This window comes from Mesoplodon mirus, assembly GCF_964341445.2.
Source record: "Mesoplodon mirus genome assembly, chromosome: 19".
Taxonomy (NCBI): Eukaryota; Metazoa; Chordata; class Mammalia; order Artiodactyla; family Ziphiidae; genus Mesoplodon; species Mesoplodon mirus.
The window spans coordinates 51,787,855-51,806,685 of NC_138995.1; the positions used below are offsets into that span (position 1 = coordinate 51,787,855).

General features: G+C 49.6%; 1 protein-coding gene across 1 annotated transcript in view; it reads left to right on the forward strand.

Annotated features, from left to right (window-relative positions):
• Nucleotides 1-11,692, forward strand: part of CATSPERG (cation channel sperm associated auxiliary subunit gamma) — a 34,838-nt gene extending 23,146 nt beyond the window's left edge. Inside the window, exons 14-29 of the mRNA XM_082606798.1 lie at nucleotides 189-300; nucleotides 1,294-1,452; nucleotides 1,539-1,651; nucleotides 2,441-2,654; nucleotides 2,993-3,055; nucleotides 3,158-3,344; nucleotides 3,429-3,547; nucleotides 3,690-3,770; nucleotides 3,858-3,914; nucleotides 8,619-8,775; nucleotides 8,957-9,020; nucleotides 9,170-9,265; nucleotides 9,536-9,625; nucleotides 10,818-10,910; nucleotides 11,000-11,099; nucleotides 11,184-11,692. Coding sequence (XP_082462924.1) covers nucleotides 189-300; nucleotides 1,294-1,452; nucleotides 1,539-1,651; nucleotides 2,441-2,654; nucleotides 2,993-3,055; nucleotides 3,158-3,344; nucleotides 3,429-3,547; nucleotides 3,690-3,770; nucleotides 3,858-3,914; nucleotides 8,619-8,775; nucleotides 8,957-9,020; nucleotides 9,170-9,265; nucleotides 9,536-9,625; nucleotides 10,818-10,910; nucleotides 11,000-11,099; nucleotides 11,184-11,468 — 1,990 coding nt within the window. The 3' untranslated portion in view covers nucleotides 11,469-11,692. The remainder of the gene's footprint in view (nucleotides 1-188; nucleotides 301-1,293; nucleotides 1,453-1,538; nucleotides 1,652-2,440; nucleotides 2,655-2,992; nucleotides 3,056-3,157; nucleotides 3,345-3,428; nucleotides 3,548-3,689; nucleotides 3,771-3,857; nucleotides 3,915-8,618; nucleotides 8,776-8,956; nucleotides 9,021-9,169; nucleotides 9,266-9,535; nucleotides 9,626-10,817; nucleotides 10,911-10,999; nucleotides 11,100-11,183) is intronic.
• The last annotated feature ends 7,139 nt before the right edge of the window (nucleotides 11,693-18,831 follow it).

Sequence of the window (18,831 nt, forward strand, 5' to 3'; positions counted from 1 at the left end):
TGGGCAGGCCAGCCAGAGAGTTTGGAGTGGGGGGCAGAAACTAGTGTCCCAGGCCTCCTTTGCGTGTTCTCACAAGGCTGGTGGAGAACTGAGTAAATGGTTCCTGCATCGTGTCAGGCCTAGTTGGGGAAGCAGGTATTCCCCAGGGCCTTGCCTGGTGCCCCTACCTCCCATCTCTGCCCCTACAGCTATAACAGTGAAAACTTCATCTACCTGGCGGACTTCCCCAAGGAGCTGTCCATCAAGTACCTGGTCAACTCGTTCTATGGGGACATGGCTATTGTCACAGAGACTGAAGAGGTGGGCTGCCCTGCCCCTCTCCCCACTTCCTTTCTGCCCACCCCCAAATCCCAAGGGTTTCCCTTCTCCCCCGTCAGGGTAAAGGGCCCCAGGAGAGGGAACGTCCTCAGGGACCCAGGGGAAGGGCAACGAAAGCTCCATTTATAGCTGAGAACCCTCAAACTCAAAAAGGATAAGTACCTTTCCAAAGTCACTCAGCAGAGTGAAAAACCTGTGCTCAGAGTCATGATGTGATTTCCAGAGAGGGTCCTCTTTCATTCCATCGTGCAGTTCAGTTCATAAATATTGAGGACTTACTGTATGCCTGATCCAGTGCTGGAGACACAGTGGCCAATGAATCAGTCCTGGGCCCTGCCCTCACAGGGTCCCAGTCCAGTTGGGAAGATGGACTCATTCCCAGACTGTGACGCTTCAGAGTAGCCAGGGCTGCAATGTGGAAAACAGCATCTGTGGAAGTTCAGACCCGGTCTGGGGCGGGGGTGTGTCAGCGAGGGCTTCACAGAGGAGGCCACATGGAGCGGGGACATGCTGGAGGCTGGAGGGGATCCTCCAGGTTGAAGCTAAGGAGGAGGTGAGATCTAGAGCAAAATGTGTTGGGGGATGAGACGGTGGGCAATAGTGCAGAGATGGGAAACTGAGGCCAAGGGGATGGTGAGACCATGGAGGGTGCAAAGAGTGAGAAGGAAAAACAAGGGCTCATTCCTCAGATCCCAGGCCTCCAGGGAGTATATATATATTAGGAATGGTTACATTGCAAGTAATAGAAACTCAAGCAGACTAAAACACTGAAGAAATTTATCATGGCGAGTGAGGGCTGTAAGCAGAGGTGTTTGGGTGTGGGAAGTAGAGAAATGGCTTACCCGATCCCAGCTGGAGGTGAGCTCCCAAGCTTCACCCCTCAGGGAATGAGGCCCTCACACTCAGCAGAGCGAGAGGTGAGGGTCTCAGGGCCCATGGTCCTCACACACACACACCTGGCTGTCTCACCCCCAGATCTGGTACCTCCTGGAGGGTAGCTACCAGGTGTACAAGCTGTTCCCGTCCAAGGGCTGGAAGGTGCACGTCAGCCTACAGATGATGCAGCAGTCCTCTCTCTACGCCCCCAATGAGACCATGGTCACCCTCTTCTACGAAGACAACAGACTGTACCAGGTGCTAAGCGGGGGGCTATGGGGGAGACATGGGGAAACTGCAGGGTGGCTGACACCCGCTCATGTGGCCCTGCCTTCTCGCTGCAGCTGGTGTACCTTATAGACAACCAGCAGGGCAGGCTCGTAAAGAGGCTTGTGCCTGTGGAGCAGCTTCTGATGTATCAGCAGATCAGCAACGACTACCTCTTGGAGCGGCAAGGGTGAGAAGATGCTGGACCACAGCAGCAGTCAGAGCCTTAGGCGCTGCCTGTGGGAAGCTCCCATTCGGGGTGGGGGGTGGGGGGTGGTGGAGACCAAGCCATCCCCAGTGACAACCACTGGGCTCAAAGGAGGGGTCTGACCCAGCCTGGGGACAGGGTGCATCAGGGAGAGCTTCAAGGAGGAAGAGGTGCATAAGCTGTGACCTGAAGGGTGAGGAAGAATTGACCAGGTGATAGCGTGGAGCAGGGTGTTCCAGACAGGGGGAACCACATGTGCCAAGGCCCCGGGGAAGAAAGGAGATTGGCTGATCAAAGAACTGAGAGAGAGTGCCGTGCTGCTAGAGTGCAGTGGTGGCGGGGTGGACAAGGTGAGCCTGGTGGTCACAGGGAGGAACTTGGACTTCATCTTGAGGGGCCTGGGGAACCACGATGGGACTAAGGGGAGGGGCTCCATGGTCAGATTTTACTGTGTTCAGCAGTGATCCTTTTGCTCACCTGCAGAGGAGCCCAGGGAGACAGCTGGGGGAGGGGGGAGGGGGGAGGACCCTTTGGAGGTTGAGTACCATGGGGGGGCGGTGGGGACGAGTCTAGGATGAGGTCCAGGACTCTGGCCTGTGCGGCCGAGGGCCGACCACGTGAACGTGTGCAGGGGCACCAGGGGCTGAGGCTGAGGAGGAAGGGCAGGGATGGATTAGCCTTGGGTAGTCAGCAGCGCAGGGGTGGGGCCTGCGGAGCCTCCTGGTGCGCGCACGGAAAAGTCACCCGCCGTCCTCCACTACCACCGCTCAGGAGCCACCTGACGCTCTCCTTCACCAACTTCTGCCCCTTCACGGTGATGCGTCTGCGGGACCTGCCCAACCCGCAGATCTACACGCGCCAGGAGCGCTACCGGGCGCAGCCGCCGCGTGTCTTGGAGCCCTGGGGCTTCCACAGCGACAACTCGCTCGCTGTCTATCAGGGCCTCGTCTACTACCTGCTTTGGCTGCACTCGAAGTACGACAAGGTGGGCGCCTGGCGGCGGCCGGGGCCATCCGGGCCGGGTCTTGTATGAGGCGGGACCGCAGAGGAGTAGAAGGCAAGGCCTGCGTGGCCGGGATAACCGCCGCGGAGGGCGGAGCACAGCAGAGCCGCCTCGGTGCGTCCGAGGCTAAGGCGGGCTGGAGAGGGGGCCGAGCACGGCTCAGGGGGGATGGCTTTGGGGGTGTGGCGGTCGGGCTAAAAGCGGGGCTTGGGGCCGCTTTCAGGGTCAGGGGCTGCGACTGAGGCTAGGAAGGGCTCGGAGGATACTGCCTGCCTGGGCACGCCCCTTGGCCCACCTCAAGGTGCCCGCGTTCCCCGCAGCCATATGCGGACCCGGTGCACGACCCCACCTGGCGCTGGTGGAAGAACAAGAAGCAGGACCAGGTGCGTGGAGAGGGTGGCGAATCGGTGGGAGGGCCGAGCCCGGATCCCCCCTCACCGTCCCCCTGTCCGGGCACTGTCTATGCCCCGCATCCCGTCCCCCAGGATTACTACTTCTACCTGGCCAGCAACTGGCGGAGCGCGGGCAGTGTGCACATTGACATGGCCAGCTACGAAAAGATCTACGACCTTAAGGCTGAGAACGAGCTGCCCGAGCGCATCTTCCTGGACAAGGGCACCAGCTACCGCTTCTCGGTCTTCCTGACCGCCCGGGAGCCGGAGCCCCTGCACGGTCTGTGGGCGGGGCCGGGTGGAGCCTGAGGGGCGGGGCTTCTGTTGGGTGCGGCGCCCTGACCCCTCCCTCTGCTCCAAGCAGGCGCCTCTTTCCAAGTGCAGAGCCAGGTGGGCCTGGCTGTGGTGCTGGCCGACCCGGGCTGCATAGAGGCTGTGGTGAAGGAGAAGGTCCTTGTTAATCGCAACTCGGTGCTTTTCTGGGTGAGACCAGGTAGAGGGGAGGAGCTGAGGTGACGGCGGAGCTACTGAGGCAGTGGACCTGTTAGAAGCCCGCGGTTATTTGAACTGTCCCTGGGTCCTCCCGCTGGCCCGCTGACCCCTTCATTTCTGCCCCCACCCCCAGGTTACGCTCAGTGATAAAAGGTTTTGCTTTGATCAGGGCATTAGTGGACATCACCTCATGAAAACCTCCATGCTCGTCAAGGTGCGGTCCAAGCCTGGAGGGGAGGGATGCGGATGAGGGAAAAGACTGGGCCCGTGGGGTCCACCAGTCATCATCTCCTACTCACAGGTGGTGGGCTCGTCCGGGCGCTGCTTCCAGAACACGCACCAGGGGCCCCACATGCAAGTATTGGACTTGGGGTACTGGGCCCTGTGCTGGGAGGGAAAGGGTTGGGTCAAGTCTTAACAGGGCGGAACCCGAGGGCTCCTTCTGGGAATCCCTTGAATGCCTTCTTAATTTCTTCTTTCTCGTTCATTTTCATTATTCACCCGCCCAGCCACCCACTCCCTCCTTTAATCCATTCGTGTTTTCAGAAAGGGCTGCTTCGTGTAGATTGCACACAAGCTTGTATGTTCCTTCTGATACTTCTCTGCAGGGAAACGTAAAGTATCTGCCACACAGGGCTTCTTTTTCCAATTGGCACAAAGGCGGCACGTGGGCCAGCTTGGCCCTTCCTTCATACCTCGCTCTTCCTTTGCCTGCTCACATGTGCCTTGTTCAAGCCTTTGGGTCCTTGGTTCTTCACTTGCTTACACATGCAGTATCCCCTTTGCATAGAGGCAAACGCTGAGGCTCAGAGAGATGCAGACATAATGCTCAGAGTAACCCTGGGAGCTAATAAGTGGTAGAGGAAGCCTTGTTCTCACCCACTTCCCTGCCCACTCTCCAGGAGACAAACCCTGGTGCTTCTTCCTCCTGGGTTGGTATGACCCAGGGCAGTTAAAAAAAAGGGCTTGTCCGGCTTCCCTGATGGCGCGGTGGTTGAGAGTCCGCCTGCCGAAGCAGGGGACACGGGTTTGTGCCCCGGTCCAGGAGGATCTCACATGCTGCGGAGCGGCTGGGCCCGTGAGCCGTGGCCACTGAGCCTGCGCGTCCGGAGCCTGTGCTCCGCAACGGGAGAGGCCACAACAGTGAGAGGCCCGCGTACCGCAAAAAAAAAAAAAAGGGGGTGGTGGTGGTGCTTGTAACAGCTCCCAACTCCTTGGATTACATGGAATATTCGGGGTCAAATTCAAGGAAGAGTGACTGACCTCAGCCCAATAACAATTTCCTTCTATCCTTAGTGATACGCATTATTTTTGTCTTTACCTTAACCCCAGAAAGTCAAAGTTAACATCTCCATTTTTTTTTTTTTTTTTTTGCGGTACGCAGGCCTCTCACTGTTGTGGCCTCTCCCGTCGCGGAGCACAGGCTCCGGACGCACAGGCTCAGTGGCCATGGCTCACGGGCCCAACCGCTCCACGGCATGTGGGATCTTCCCAGACTGGGGCACGAACCCGTGTCCCCTGCATCGGCAGACGGACTCTCAACCACTGAGCCACCAGGGAAGCCCAACATCTCCATTTTTGACCTAACACATCCCTTCTGGGAATCTGATCTGCAAAAAACCAGCAAGATTGGAGACAACCTAAATGTCCATTTAAATGTCCATTTAATAGGGGACTGGTTAAATGGTGATACATCCATGCAATGGAAAACTATGCAACTATTTTAAAAGGGCGGGGCAGGGGGGCCAGAATTCCCTGGCGGTCCAGTGTTTAGGACTCAGTGCTTTCACTGCCATGGCCTGGGTTCAATCCCTGGTCAGGGAACTACGATCCTGCAAGCCGCACCGCACCACCCCCCAAGAAAAGGGGGGGTGGGGGGACAAATATTTCCACATACTGACGTGGAATAGTCTCCAAGGTGTATTTTATTCTTAAAAGAGAAAAGCAGGAAATGGAACAGCATATACAAAACGTTAGCACGAAAGAGGTTAATTGAGAACATATTCATGTTTGCTTTTATTTGCATGAAGAAACTCTGGGGAATTGGGCCAGAAAGTATTCATAATAGTTTCCTACGCGTGGAATAGGGAAGAGGCAGGACAGTTGGAGGATGGGAATGGAAGGGAAATTTTCACTATATATATGTGTGTGTGTGTGTATCCCTGTATATATCTACTTTATCTATCTATCTATCTAACCATGATACCCACCTAAAGATTAAGTTTTTTAAAAGTCAATTATTATTATTATTATTTTTTTTTTTTAACAGACAAAGGAACAGAGGTGCTGAAGTTGGGATGTAGTCTGACTTCTCTTTCTCTGTATCCTCAGGCTGGGGCCTTTCGGGTTTCTTGTCCCTCTCTTTCCCCTCCCCCACATTACCAGATCAGGAGGTATATGTATTTGGAAGGCTCGGAGGCTGTCTCTGGCTCCTCATCCTGGAAAAAAATGGGAACTGGAACTAATTTGATAAATAGTGGGTTCTCAATCTGTAAATATGTTGGATGAAGGAAGGAAGAAATAAATTTACACATAATACATGCTCAAGGCTTGGGGCATCTCTCAACAGGCCAGCTCCGAGACAGCCCACAGAGGAGAATGGGGCTGGGACTGGGATCAAGAGGACAGACCAGGAACAGATTTCACTCCCTGCACCCTAAAGCTTATTCATTCATTCAACCAACACTTATTGGGTACCTATTACATCCTATTACATGCCAGCGTTGTTTTTTTAGGTGCTGGAGTTACAGCAGTGAACAAAACAGAATTCCTGACCTTATGAAGCTGATGTCCTAGTGGGGGTGGGAGTGTATTTGTTTCCTAGCCTGCCATAACAAATTGCCACAGACTGGGAAATTTATTCTCTCCCAGTTATGGTGGTCAGAAGTCCAAAATTGGGACTGATTCCCTCTGCAGGTTCTGAGGGAGAATGTGTTCTGTGCTCTCTCCTAGCTTCTGGTGGTGGTTGACAGCCCCTGACATTCCTTGGCTTGTAGATGCATCACTCCAATCTCTGTCTCCATCTTCACAAGGCCTCCTCCCTATGTGTCTGTGTCCAAATTTCCCTCTTCTTATAAGGACACTGGTCATTGGACTAGGGTCCAGCCTAATCCAGTGTGACCTCATCTTAACTTGATTACATCTGTAAAGACCCTCTTCCAAATTAGGTCACATGGGCAGGTACCAGGGAATTAGGACTTCCCTGGTCCTAATATCTTTTTGGGACACACAATTCAACCCAGAACAGAGAGTCAGATAATAAGCAAGAGAAATAAAAGATATTGTATGTTAAGGGCAATGAGTGCTAGGAGAAAAAGTAGCAAGCAAGGGGCCTGGGGTAGGTTAGCATTTTCCATAGGATGGTTCAGGGAAGACCTGCCAAGGAGGAAACATTTGAGCAAAGACTTGAAGGAGGGGAGGAAGTGAGCATGCAGTTACGTGCCGGAAAGCATGTCAGCGAGAGGGGACAGACGGCAGAGGCCTGGAGGCAGGAATACGTTTCATGTGTTAGACTAAAGCAACAGTGGGGAGCAGGCATGGCTGGATCAGGGCTAGCAAGGAGGACCATGGAGAGAGATCAGGTCAAGGCGGTGATGGGCTGGTCACATGGGAGGCATCTGAGCAGAGGAGCAACTCAGGTGTTCACAGAGTCCCTCTGGCTGCATGTGGGGGACAGCCTTGGGGGAGGGGCGGGAGCAGGGAGGAAATGGGCCAGCCAGGGTGGAGCGGAGGGGTTGGGGGTTTGGGGAAGAGAATAGCTCTATTTTGAAGTTTAGACACAACAGGATTTCTGGATGGACTGCATGTGGGGTGAGAGAAAGAGAGGTTTCCAGGATGAGGCCAAGGCTTTTTAGCCTGAACTTGCAGGGATGAGGTGCCATAAACAGAGGTGGTCTGTGGATAGGTTGAATCTGAGACACCCATTAGACCTCCCAGTGATTCAGTGGCTGATAGATGTAAAGTCTTTGGCTCAGGCGAGCATGGGAATTGCTTAATCTGTGGCCACGACGCCTCTCCACAGTAGATATCAAGCCCAGGCCACAGTCTCCAGATGTCCATGTCCTTTTCACAATTGGGTGAAATCCTTGGGCCCTACCCCCAGAATGGGCCAGAAGCCTTTCATTCCCAATGACAATGTCATGGGAGTTCCCAGATCCCTAACCCCCATCCTGGGCTCTCCTTCCCTCATATACCCCATGCTTCCCCCAGCTCTACTGTCTGAGAATTCAGTCTCAACCTCAGCCCTTTATTTTATTTTATTTTATTTATTTATTTTTTTTTTTGCTGTACGCGGGCCTCTCACTGCTGCGGCCTCTCCCGTTGCGGAGCACAGGCTCCGGACACACAGGCTCCGCGGCCATGGCTCGCGGGCCCAGCCGCTCCGCGGCACGTGGGATCTTCCGGGATCGGGGCACGAACCCGTGTCCCCTGCATCGGCAGGCGGACTCTCAACCACTGCGCCACCAGGGAAGCCCTTATTTTATTTTTACAAAATTAATTTTTTTGCCATGCTGCAAGGCTTGCGGGATCTTAGTTCCTCAACCAGGGAGTGAACCTGGAGTCATGACAGTGAAAACCCGGAGTCCCAGCCACTGAACTGCCAGGGAATTCCCTCAACCTTGAAAGTCCTGCTTCATAGGTGTAGGTGTTAGTGGTTTTGTATGTCTTATTCTGGAGGCAGTTGGAAGCAACCTGTCTCACTATGAATCCCAGCTCTACCACTTACCAGCTGTGTGGCTTTGGATAATTAATAAGTGACTTGACGTCTCTGTGCTTCACTTTTGCCATCTCTAAAATGGAAGATATTAATGGTCTATATCATACAAGGTTGTTTTGAGGATTAAATAAATTTGAATATGTAAAGCACTGAGACCATTCCTCAGTGCCTTGTGCATAGTAAGCGCTACTTAAGTGTTTGCAGTTATTACTGTTTTAACGATCATAATAATAATCACTTTGCCCTCTGGTGAGGGTGAGCCTGGCAGGGAGGGGTGGTGTGTGTGGGAGGAGGGGTGTCTTCCCTGCCCCACCCCTAGAGCCAGGCTTTTCTCCTCCCATTCAGGGCAACCTGATGGTGCCGGTGCTTATCGGCTGCCCCCCAGGCAAGCGCCTTGCCTTTGACATCACCTACACGCTGGAGTACAACCGCCTGCAGAACAAACACTACTTTGACTGCGTGCACGTCGACCCCGAGATGCCCTGTTTCCTCTTCCGCGACAGTGCGTGTCCAGCCCCCTCCTCTCATGTTCAGTGTCCTCTGCCCCCACTACTTTGCCCTCCCAGGCCTTTCCTCCCCGCCCGCTCACTGCCCCAGCACCCTCTGCTCTTCCTTGTTCCCCTCTCCATCCTCCACTTCCGAGCTAATGTCTCCTCCCCGCCTCATCTCCTCCGACCCCACAGTCTTCTACCCATTCTTCTTGATCCAAGATTTGGTGACAGGAGATTCTGGCAGTTTTCAGGGCAGGTAAAGTCGTGGCCAAGCCAGCGGCTGACAGGAGTGAGATGGGGAGTCGGGGGTGGGGGGGGCAGGAAGGGGAGGGAGGAAGTGGGGGTGGGGCGGGTAGAGGTGATGCAGGACTCCGGACAGTCCATGCGCATCTCTGCTCCCGGCAGCTACGTGCTGAAGGTGGTGGGCGGCGGGCCCACCCTGGACACCATCAAGGAATACAGCGAGGAGGATATCTACCGCTTCAACAGCCCCCTGGACAAGTAATCCCTGTGGGACCGGGCCCAGAATCGGCCTTTCTTCCCCTGCAGGCCCCTCCATCTTCCCAGCCGCAGACCAACCCTGGGCTGCAAACCCCGCCCATCTTGGTGTCTCAGGCCCCGCCCACAGCCCAGGCTCCTGGCATCCCACATACTCGGCCCCGCCCACGGCAGGAGGCTCCGCTCACCCAATCCCCCCCACTGCCCCCTCTCCCTCTGGGGCCTCTGCCCGCTGAGGCCCCGGCCCCACTGAGGTTACCCCTTCCTGCACAGGACTGGCAGCCTCATCTGGACCACAAGAAACACAACGACCACCGAGGACTCAGCCTTCAACATATTGTCCCACAACAGTTTAGGCATTGAGTGAGTGCCAGGCCGACTGCACGCCCCCTTCTCCCCCACAGTCTGTCGGGCCTGTCCATCCCTTCTGCCTCTGGGAGACCTCCTGGTCCTCAAGCTACACTGACTGCCTTTGCGGTCCTCAAATGAGACTGATCTCTACACAAGCTGGACCCTCTGTCTGCAGGACTGGTCCCTCTTAATCTTTCTTCAGGCTTTAGTTCAGATGCCACTTCATCCAGGAGGACTTTTCTGACTGTTCTAGATGGGACAGTTTTGCTCTCATGTCCTCTTGTATGTTCCCCATTCTCACCCTGACCCCTCTGCCTGTGCTTCCTCCTTCCCAGCCCTTACCCCTCTGAGCTGTCACTGTCTCCTGTGGGGTCTGTCTCCCTTATAGTCCAGGTCCAGAATGGACAACATAGTATTTGTTGGATGAGACAATGAACAAGTTAATTCAACCATGGTAGGCACTTATTGACATTTGAATGGAGGTATTAATGAATGAATAAAACAATGAAGGAATAAGTTAGTATAGGGGGAATTCTCTGGTGGTCCAGTGGTTAGGACTCAGTGCTTCCACTGCTGGGGGGGCCTGGGTTCAATCCCTGGTCAGGGAACTAAGATCCCGCAAGCTGCGAGGCACCGCCAAAAAAAAAAAAAAAAAAAAAAAAAAAGCATATAGGGCCTCAATAACTGGCCCTATAATAATGAAAGAAATAACAATAATGAAAGGAAGAAAATGATGCCATGACCAAATGAAGGAAGTGAATGAATGAACAAAGTAGCCAACTTGCACCTATTCAGTATTCAACCTGCATTTATTGAATATATGAATGAAGATGTGACTTTGTACCTAGTAGCTGCTCCAGATTCATTTGTGGGATGAAGGAATAAAGGTAGCAAAGAATAAATGAGGAGGTGGCACATAATAAGTATACAATCCATAATCTAGATGAATGCATAGTAACAGAGGAATTGACAGCTGGAGATGTAAAGACATGAGGAAATGAATGAGTAAACAAACAGCCTGTCACCTGGTAGGGGTTCAGTCAGCCTTATTGGCTAAAGTGGGTGAAGGAGTGAATCAGGGAGAAAGGTAGGAGATTGCACCTAGTTAGTACTCACCCAGAGTCTGTGGGGTAGAGGGGAAGGTCAGGGATTGGCACGTGCTAGGCATGATTTGTACTACAAGTGCCTGAACTTGGGCCCCCAGGTGGCTCTGTATGGAGAACTCCCCATGCCATGACACCATTCCGCACAGCATCTTTGCCTCCGAGTTCTTCTTCAAGGTGTTGGTGAGCAATAGGTGAGCCAGACACATGGCCCAGGTGGGGTCGGGGGCTTCCTGTGGGGTGACCACCTCCTCCCCCAATCCTGAACCCCATCCCCCAACAGAGGTGTGGACAAGAGCACATACTGCGACTACCAGCTCACCTTCCCGCTGCACATCCACGGGCTCCCACTCAGTGCCAGGCGGGCCTTCCTCATCCTCAAGGTGAGTGGCTACCCTGGAGCTGCCCTGCTGCGTGGATGGGGGCCCCCAGGCTGCCCACCCATGCCTGTTGTGTGGTGCCTGCAGGTGTCAGCCAGCCTGTTTGTTGGTCTGGTGATCGTCTACGTCATCTCCTGCCTCCTGTCGCCCTATGTGGTGAAGGTCTGCAACGTCCTCTGCTGGAAGATCCACAACGTCATCGCCTGGGAATCTTACACTTACAGTATGGCCTCCGACACCAGGGCCTTCAGCAACACCTCTGGGACCAAATCTGAGGAGAGCTCTTGGGGCATCTACAGAGTTGTCTCCAAGGTGGCAGAGGAGAACAAGACTGACACTAAGGAAACCTTGAGGAAGAAGTCAATATCCTGAGCCTCTTACCTGCCCCAACTGCCACCCACCCTCATCCCTCGTTTCCTGGGCCATTTTGAACATGCAACCTGTCGCTCGCTCATCCCAGGCCTTTCTCCCTGTTTCGCTTGAATTTTCACTTCGCATTTCAGCACCAGCTGTGGGACCCTGTAAGGACTCATGTTCAATTAGTTTGTACCACTCAGCCACATACCTTATTAAAATATCAAAATCCTTCTGTGCCAAGCTGGTAAATAGTGGCTTCTCTGTGTGCCTGCCTACTCAGCCCCTCCCCAGAGGGCCCCTGACCTTCCTACAGTCCAACAGGATCCTCCATGACCCAGGCCCATTGCTATGACCTGCAGTCTGTTCTGACTGTTCAGTGCCCAGGTTTAATACTAGTTGTTAAATATTTTGAATGGCAACATGTATCTAGTGTCTATCTTAAGGAGGGGGCTCTGGAGAGGTTAGAATTTTTGTTTTGGTTGCAAGTAGCAAAAATTTCACTCAGTGGTCCATATGGAAATGGTAATTTATGGACTTTGTTAATATAGGCTTCAGGTACAGTTTGATCCAGAAGTCCTCAATGTCCATAGGATTCTGGCTCCATTTCTCTACCTTCCCCTGCTCTGCCCTTCTCTGAGGGTGGTCTCTGACCTCAGGCCAGCCCACTTCACCGTCTGAGGCTGCACATCCACATGTTTTACTGTCCAGAGAAAAAAGGAGCTGAAGTCCAACATTCCCAGGCAAAAGTCCTGTCAGTCACTCTGATTGGGTGGGGTTGGGTCATAAGCTCACTACTTTACCACTCACTCTGCCAGACAGATGGGACCTTGATTGGGTAGAGACCACCCCTGGAGCTGAGGGTTGTCAATCCCTCCCTAATCTCTTGCTTATGTGTGGGGAAGGGCAGCTCTTGTAAGGAACATGTGCATCAAGAAGGGGAAAAGGACAGACCGAAAGGCAAAAAGCAAATGTGCCTTTGTACTCCACTCCCTGTCCTCCCAATAGGCTCAACTCCAGCCCCTCCCCAGAGGTCTTGGGTGAAGGGACTATGTAGGTCCTCTGATCACCCCCTCCATTCCTTCACTGTAGAAGCAGAGGCCCAGGGGACACACCCTCTGAGGGGACACCAGGGCAGACAGTTGGACCAGCTTGTCCGTGATGAGGCAGCATAGCTCTAGAGCAGGCAAGGCCACTGAGGTCACATTACAGAGCTTAGGAATTATCAGAAGAGCATTCAAGCTGAGAAGCTGAAGGACATGGTCAGATGTAGAAAGATGCTCTGGCTGCCCTGTGAAGGATGGCTCAGGACTCGAGGCAGTAGGCCAGGGACCTGGGCAGGAGGGGATGGTGCTGGACCGAAGCCTGGAGTGGGAAGGGGAAGAAGGGACAGGCGGGAGGGATGCTTAGGAGGCCTAGTGAACAGGCTGTGAAGCTGACAGGCCATGGAAGGAGTGGGAGCAAGGGGGGCGTTTAGGAAAAGGCCCAGGCCTCTTCCCTGGGGACTGGGGGACAAAGAGGCTGTCCCTGAGATGAGGGCTGGGAAGAAGGAACAGGTTTGGGGGAGACGCTAAGGCCATTTGGGGTCATGGTTGGTGTGGGAGGCCTGACAGACTTCTAGAGGAGCCTGTCCAGGAGGCTGTGGGAACCCCAGGTCTGGGGCTCAGGAGGGAGGTCAGCGATGGCCAAGCAATACGCACAACAGTCAGTGGTACAGATACATCTATCAGCAAACTTCATTGCATTGATGCGATTAAGGAGAATGTGATGAGATAACATCCTGGGTTTTTTTTTTTTTTTTTTTTTTTTTTGTGGTACGCGGGCCTCTCACTGTTGTGGCCTCTCCCGTTGTGGAGCACAGGCTCCAGACGCGCAGGCTCAGCGGCCATGGCTCACGGGCCCAGCCGCTCTGCGGCATGTGGGATCTTCCCAGACCGGGACACGAACCCATGTCCCTGCATCGGCAGGCAGACTCTCAACCACTGCGCCACCAGGGAAGCTCAACATCCTGTTTTGACCTAAGTCCATTCAGGCTGCTGTAACGGAAGACCATAGACTGGGTGGCTTACAAACAACAGAAATTTCTCAGAGTTCTGGAGGCTGGGAAGTCTAAGATCAAGGTGCTGGCAGATTCGGTGTCTGGTGAGAACCTGCTTCCTGGTTCATAGATGACCATGTTTTTACTGTGTCCTCACATGATAGAAGGGATGAGGAAGGAAACTGAGGTCTCTTTTATAAGGACATTAATCTCAAATATGAGGGTTCTGCCCTCACAGACTAATTGCCTCCTGATACCATTACATTGGGAGTTAGGTTTCAACATAGGAGTTTGTGGGGAACACAAACTTTCAGTCCATAGTAGATCCCTTTTCTTAGATTATCAAGTAATCTTCATGATGTTCTATCAGGAAAATTCTATCATTGTTCCCATTTCATAGATGAAGAAACAGAGACTCAGGTGTGCAAACATGTATGATTACATGAATAGGTACCTGAAAAAGCTTTTTATAAAATTCAACATCCATTCCTTACATTAATTCTAAGTCAAATAGAAATAGAAGGAAACTGTTTGAGCAAGATTATCACATTACCTGATTACCAAAGCCAGATGGGACTTCCGTGGTGGTGCAGCGGTTGGGAATCCGCCTGCCAATGCAGGGAACACCGGTTCGAGACCTGGTCCGGGAAGATCCCACATGCCGCAGAGCAGCTAAGCTTGTGCGCCACAACTACTGAGCCTACGCTGTAGAGCCCGTGAGCCACAACTACTGAGCCCGCACGCCTAGAGCCCGTGCTCCACAGCAAACCCACCACAATGAGAAGCACGTGCACTGCAACAAAGAGTAGCCCCCGCTCACCACAACTAGAGAAAGCCCACGCGCAGCAACGAAGACCCAACGCAGCCAAAAATAAATAAATAACTAAACAAGAAAAACAAAGACAGATGGCATATGGCAGTTAAATGCCAAAGCCATTTTCATTAAAATTTTATAGGTAGAGTCCACACATATGAAAAACTAGAGCTAATAAATGCGTTCAGCAAAGTTGCAGTACACAAAATCAACACACAAAAATCCGTTGCATTTCTATACACCAGCAATGAATAATCTGAAAAGGAAATTTAAAAAACAAATCCTATTTACAACAGCAACAACAAAAAGAATAAAAGTTTTAAGAATAAATTTATAGGGACTTCCCTGGTGGTCCAGCGGTTAAGACTCTGTACTCCCAATGCAGGGGGCCCGGGTTTGATCCTTGGTCAGGGAGTTAGATCCCGCATGCTGCAACTAAAGCTCCCGTGGGCCACAACTAAGACGTGGCGCAGCCAAATAAATAAATAAATAAATAACTATTTAAAAAATAAATTTATGCAAGGAGGAAGAAGACTTGTATACTGAAAGCTACAAAACATTGCTGAAAGAAATTAAAGAAGACTTAAATAAATGGAAAAATATCCCATGTTCATGAATTAATATTGTCGACAATACTATCTGAATTAGTTTGCTAGGGCTGCCATAAGGAAATATCACAGACTGGGTAGCTTAAACAACAGAAATTTATTTTCTCACAATTCTGGCCAGAAATTCAAGATCACAGTGTCAGCAGGTTTGGTTTCTGAGGCCTCTCTTCTTGGCTTGCTGATGGCTGCCCTCTTGCGGTGTTCCCATGGTCTTTCCTCTGTGTGGTCACATCACTGGTGTCTCTTTGTGTGTCCAAAGTGCTCCTCTTATAAAGACTCTTTTCAGATTGGATTAGGGCCCACTGAGCCTCATTTTAAAGTAACCACATTTGGAGACTTCCCTGGAGGTCCAGTGGTTGACTCCACGCTTCCACTGCAGGGGGCGCAGGTTTGATCCCTGGTTGGGGAACTAAGCTCCCACATGCCACACGTGGGGAGCGGCAGAAAGAAAGAAAGAAAGAGAAAGTAATCACCTTTTAAAAGGCCCTATCTCCAAATACAGTCCTGTTCTGAGGTACTGGGGGTTCGGGCTTCAACATATACATTTTAGGGGAACACCATTTAGCCCATAACATGACCCAAAGTGAAATAGAGATTCAGTGCAATCTCTATCAAAATCCCAATGGCAATTGTGCATACATATCCTAAAACTCATATGGAACTCCAAATAGCCAACACTATCTTGAAACAGAAGAACAAAGTTGGAGGACTCATCCTTTCTAATTTCAAAACTGCAAAGCTGCAGTAATCAAAACAGTGTCTTACTGGCATAAAGACAGACATACAGACCAATGTAATAGAATAGAGAGCTCCGAATAAACCCTCACATATATAGTCAACTGATTTTTAACCAGGTGCCAAGACCATCCAAGGAGAAGAGACACTCTTAACAACAAATGGTACTGGGAAAACTGGATGTCCACATGCAAAAGAAAAAGTTGGACCCTTACCTTTATACCGTGTACAAAAATTAACCAAAACCAGATCAGATTCCTAAATTTAGGGTGAAAACTATACTGGGAATTCCCTTGTGGTCCAGTGCTTAAGACTCAGCACTTTCACTGCCATGGGCCCAGGTTCAATCCCTGTCAGGGAACTAAGATCCCACAAGTCACGCAGGGTGGCCAAAAAAAAAAAAAAAAAAAGTTAAAACTATAAAACATAGGGGAAAATCTTGACCTTTGATTTGTCAGTGATTTCTTAACTATGATACCAAAAGTACAGGCAACAAAAGAAAAAACAGATAAATTGAACCTCATCAAAATTAAAAACTTTTGTGAATCAAAGGATACCATGAAGAGAATGAAAAGCCAACCCATAGAGTGGGAGAAAATATTTGTAAATCATATATCTGATAAAGACTAGTATATAGAAAATGAAGAACTCCTATAACTCAACAACAAAAAACCACAGGCAACTCAATTTAAAATGGCAAAGGACTTGAACAGACATTTCTCCAAAACAGATATGTAAAATAACCAGTAAGCACATGAAAAGATTGTTCAACATCATTAGTTATCAGGGAAATGCAAGTCAAAACCACAGTGAGATATCACTTCACATACATTAGGATAGCTATAATAATTAAAAAACAACAACAAATACAAGTATTGGCAAGGATGTAGAGAAACTGGAATCCTTGTGTATTGCTGGTGGGAATGTAAAATTGTTCAGATGTCATGGAAAACAGTTTGGTCATTCCTCAAAAGGTTAAACATAGAATTACTGTATCATTCAGCAGTTCCACTCCAGGGTATATTACCCAGAAGAATTGAAAACATATTCTCCAACAAGTACATGTACATGCATGTTCTTATCAGCAGTATTCACAAAACCAAAAGGTGAAAACAGCCCAACTGTCCATCAGTGGATGAATAAACAAATGTATATCCATAAAATAATACAATAGTATTCAGCCATAAGAAGGCATGAAGTACTGAAATACTCTGTAACATCTATGAACCTCAAAACCAATATGCTAAGTGAAAGGAGCCAGACGTCTAAGGTCACATATTTTTTTTTTTTTTTTTTTCTTTTTGCGGTATGCGGGCCTCTCACTGTTGTGGCCTCTCCCGTTGCGGAGCACAGGCTCCGGATGCGCAGGCCCAGCGGCCATGGCTCACGGGCCCAGCTGCTCCGCGGCATATGGGATCCTCCCAGACCGGGGCACGAACCCGTATCCCCTGCATCGGCAGGCGGACTCTCAACCACTGCGCCACCAGGGAGGCCCTAAGGTCACATATTTTATGATACCATTTATATGAAATACCCAGAATAGGTAAATACACAGAGACAGAATGCAGATTGGTGGTTACTAGGGGCGAGGAAAAAGGAAGGAATGTAAGGCAACAGCTTAAGGGGAATGGGTTTCCTTCTGTGATGATGAAGATGTTTTGGAGGTAGATAGAGGTGGTATTTGCACAACAGTGTGGATGTAATAAATGCCACTGAATTGTTCACTTTAGGATGATTAATTTTATTTCCATTTCACCTCAACATAAAATATATAAATATATATGTATATAAAATGTATATAAAAAACAGTACGGTATTTACCAAGAATAAATATTTAAAAACAGTATGGGGACTTCCCTGGTGGTCCAGTGGTTAAAAATCTGCCTTCCAATGCAGGGGATGCAGGTTCGATCCCTGATCTGGTAACTAAGATCCCGCATGCTGTGGGGCAACAAAGCCCACACGCTGCAACTACTGAGCACGCGAACCACAACTAGAGAGACTGCATGCCACAACTACAGAGCGAACGCGCTCTGGAGTCCGCATGTGGCAACTAAGACCCAATGCAGCCAAAAATAAAAATTAAAAAAAAATATTAAAAAAAACAGTATGGTATTTACCAAGAATAGATATAGACCAGTAGAATACAATAGATGACTTAAAACATGTCTGATTATTGAAGAGATTTAATATGATACAAATGTTTTTCACTTTGGTGAGAGTTTAATAAATGTTTCTGAAAAAATTGACTGTGAGGATAAAATCGAATTTAGATCACTACTTCACACCATATGCAAAAATTAATTCAAGATTAATAATAAAAATTACATGTGGAAAAACACAGATACTTTACCAAAAAGTTTTGGAGACTATTTGTTTTACTTTGGCATGGGGAGAATTCCTAAGCAAGAGGGAAAGGGAAAGTTACATAAATTTGACTATGTACAAATTAAAATTTTGCATGGCAAAAGATGAATAAATAAATTATAAATGTATATATGTATATATATTTAGAAAATAAACACTAGACCAAAGAAAATAGTTGCAACATATATGATAAAACGTTTTATCTCCAATATGCACTAGTACCTAAAAATTTATAGAAAAATGCAATAACCCCACAGAAAATTTCAGAGAAGAGGAAATCCAAATGTTCAGTAAACACAGGAAAGGATGCTCAACCTCATTAGTACAGAAATCCAAACTAAAGCTACAAAAAATTAGTGCTTGTCCCCTGTCAGACTGGTAAAAGGAAAAAGCAGAAGTTATATAGCCCAGCAGCAGTGATGCCGTCAGCACTTTTATTGCTGGTGGAAATGTGAACTGCTACAACTTTGGAAAGCAATCTTATGATGTCTATTAAAATGAAAAAATATGCTTATCTCAACTCAGTAATCTTAATTCCTATGATCTGTCCCTTAGAAATAAAACAACTGTATTCAAAGAAATGCATTTAAGGATTGTTTTACACACACACCCCCCAGTTTTACTGAGAAATAATTAACATACATCACTGTAAGTTTAAGCATGATGGTTTGATTTGCAGTTAATGTGAAGCGATTACCACAATAGGTCCAGCTTAAATCCATCTCTCATATAGATACAATAAAAAGAAAGAAAAAAGGCAAAAAATTTCTCGTGATGAGAACTCATAAGATGTACTCTCATCAACTTCCCTATATATCA